Raw genomic sequence first — 2,351 nt, forward strand, 5'->3', positions numbered from 1 at the left:
GTCTTCTGGGAACACTTGGGGAAACTTCTGGAATCAACAGACTGTTACATTTCTTCATAGTGTCTATCTAGCCTTTCACCTGCTCATTCCTGTTCGTTTGGGGCCAGTGCCCTCTCCAGGCACCCTGGTGTAGGTAGGGCTGGGGGTTCTGACCTTGATGGATGCACTCAAAGACTGGGAGCAGCAGGGTACTGTAACACCACGAAGCTGCTGTCTGAACTTAACGATGTTCTGTAAGCTGGTAATCTGGTTCTGGTTGAGCCCGACCTGGCTCTGGGTTAGTTTACCTATTCTAAATTAGCTGTGTGTTTTAATTAACCTCTCTGCCTGCTGGTAATAGTACAGCTACCTCACAGGGTAGCACGGGCCTTCAAATTCACTGGTCTTGGCCATTTTCTTTTTCTTTCATTCACTCAGTGACTGTTGTTAGTGCTGTCCATGTGTAATAGAATGAAACATTGTCTGGACCGGTGCCATCCTCCCAAACGTCCTCATTCTCCCCCTGGTGCGTGCACACACACACACACACACCCAGGCCAACTTTGTTGTTGGTGATGAGGATATAAAGCTTTTAGCATAACCAAGTCCTTGCTGTCAAAATGCTTACTCTCCAGTGCTCATTGAAGAAACGTTATAGCCATTGCTCAGAGGGGACCATCGTAGCCCCTGCCCTCAGGGCTCTACCAGGAACACAGGAGCTCTTTGCCATCTTCAACAACATCAACAACCCTGTACCATTAGCACTGGGCCCAGGGAAGTAAGTGAAAGCGCACAGCCAATGTGGAATATGTGGACCTTGGTCAAGGTAGATTGGTGTGAGTGGGCCCTCTTTATGGGAGTACCAGCTCAGTATATAGTCCCAAGCTCTCTCACTGGCAGGGCCGGAATGTCAGTTCGATAGAGGCCCTCGTCCTAGGAGTTGGAGAGAGAGCAAGTCCTACACACTGGAATCTGGTGGAGAGATGCACTTATCCTTGTGCAAACATCATCCGCCTGGCTGGCCCATTGTATCCTGGGGTCCCTCCGCCTCCTTCATGAGCCGAGGTGGCACTGTCTGGTAAGCATTAGACTGCTGACCCAAGGTTTGTGGTTCAAACCCACCCTCAGTAGAAAGATGGGCTGTGTACTCCTGTAAAGCTTTAGCCTTGAAAACTCTGTACAGGGTAGCTCTCTGAGGAGGGATCCACTCGGGGCAGCGGGTTGGTTTGCTTTTGTGTTTCCCTCGCCTTTTTTCTCCTTCTCATGCGCTTTCTCTCCTTTCCGTCCCCTGCCTGCTTTCTTCTCTCCCGCCTGGCTTGAGCTGGTTTCCAATGGCGTCACAATGGATAACTACACTGTGTCCTAGCGCTTGGCAGCCCGCGAGCTTGTGATGCTCCCTAGGGTTTCCGCGGCTGTCAATCTTGATGGGGACAGGCGGTCTTAACGTTCTTCCTCCCGCAGGGCGGCTGGTGGTTTTGAACCCCCGGCCTTGGGTTTGGCGCTCCCACGCTTACCCGACGGCGCCACTCGGGCTCCTGCGGCGCGTTCGCGGCCTCGGGGAACGCGTTCGCGCCGCCGGGCCTCCGGCTTCCGCTTGGCTCCCCGCGCCGAGCGGGCCGCGCGGCGGAACCAAAGTTCCCGGATCGCCGGGGGGAGGAAGCATTTAGGAACTAGAGGAAAGTTGTATTTCTTATCGTTACATCGCACCCTGACTGGCTCATCTCCTCCCCGAGACCCCTCTGCAACACCATTATTAATTGCCAAGAAGTGCCTACACCCCGGCAGAATGTCAGTGGGTATCGTTTTTTTGGTTTCTTTTCCTGGTAACTCTGTAACGAAGCATTTCAACCTTCTTCTCCTAGGTCAGTAACACTGTGTTCATCATGCTGTGTAACTGGATCCACGTGTCCAGATTCCTCCATAACCCTTAACAGAAGCTTGGTGGGTTGAGCTTTCCAAGCACAACCACGGGCATCGTCTCTTTAGTACCTACCATCTGGTGTTATTCTCCCGCTTGCCGTTGAGTTAGGGACCGTGGACTGAACTGATGGCCTCATCAAGAGCTCCCATTCAAACCAGTCTATTTTGACCAGGGTCCACATATGCTTTTGTTGTTGTTAAGTTTTAAAAACCTGTAATTTACAAACCACACTTCACTTTTCCAGAAGGATTTTCTGGGCTCTTGTCTCAGGAGCCCTAGGGGTGGTGCAGGGACCAAGCATCCAGCTGCTGAGCGGTCTGCGGTGGGAGAAGGGAGAAAGCTGTGGCAGTCTGCCCCCCTTGGACACCTGTCAGGGAACTCGGGGAGTTCTCCTGTGTCCTGGGGATCAGTGTGGGTTGGGACTGACTTGATGGCAGTGCAGGGAGGCGGG

At 52.7% G+C, this 2,351-nt stretch overlaps 1 protein-coding gene across 1 annotated transcript in view; it reads left to right on the forward strand.

The window, feature by feature from the left end:
* Window positions 1–2,351, forward strand: part of INTS5 (integrator complex subunit 5) — a 9,390-nt gene that overhangs the window by 2,626 nt on the left and 4,413 nt on the right. Inside the window, exon 2 of the mRNA XM_045297200.1 lies at window positions 688–757. Within this exon, the coding sequence (XP_045153135.1) occupies window positions 688–757 (70 nt within the window). The remainder of the gene's footprint in view (window positions 1–687; window positions 758–2,351) is intronic.

The sequence above is a fragment of the Echinops telfairi genome, unplaced genomic scaffold, assembly GCF_000313985.2.
Source record: "Echinops telfairi isolate 266 unplaced genomic scaffold, ASM31398v2 ScPeMD7_7417;HRSCAF=8455, whole genome shotgun sequence".
In the NCBI taxonomy this organism is placed as follows: domain Eukaryota; kingdom Metazoa; phylum Chordata; class Mammalia; order Afrosoricida; family Tenrecidae; genus Echinops; species Echinops telfairi.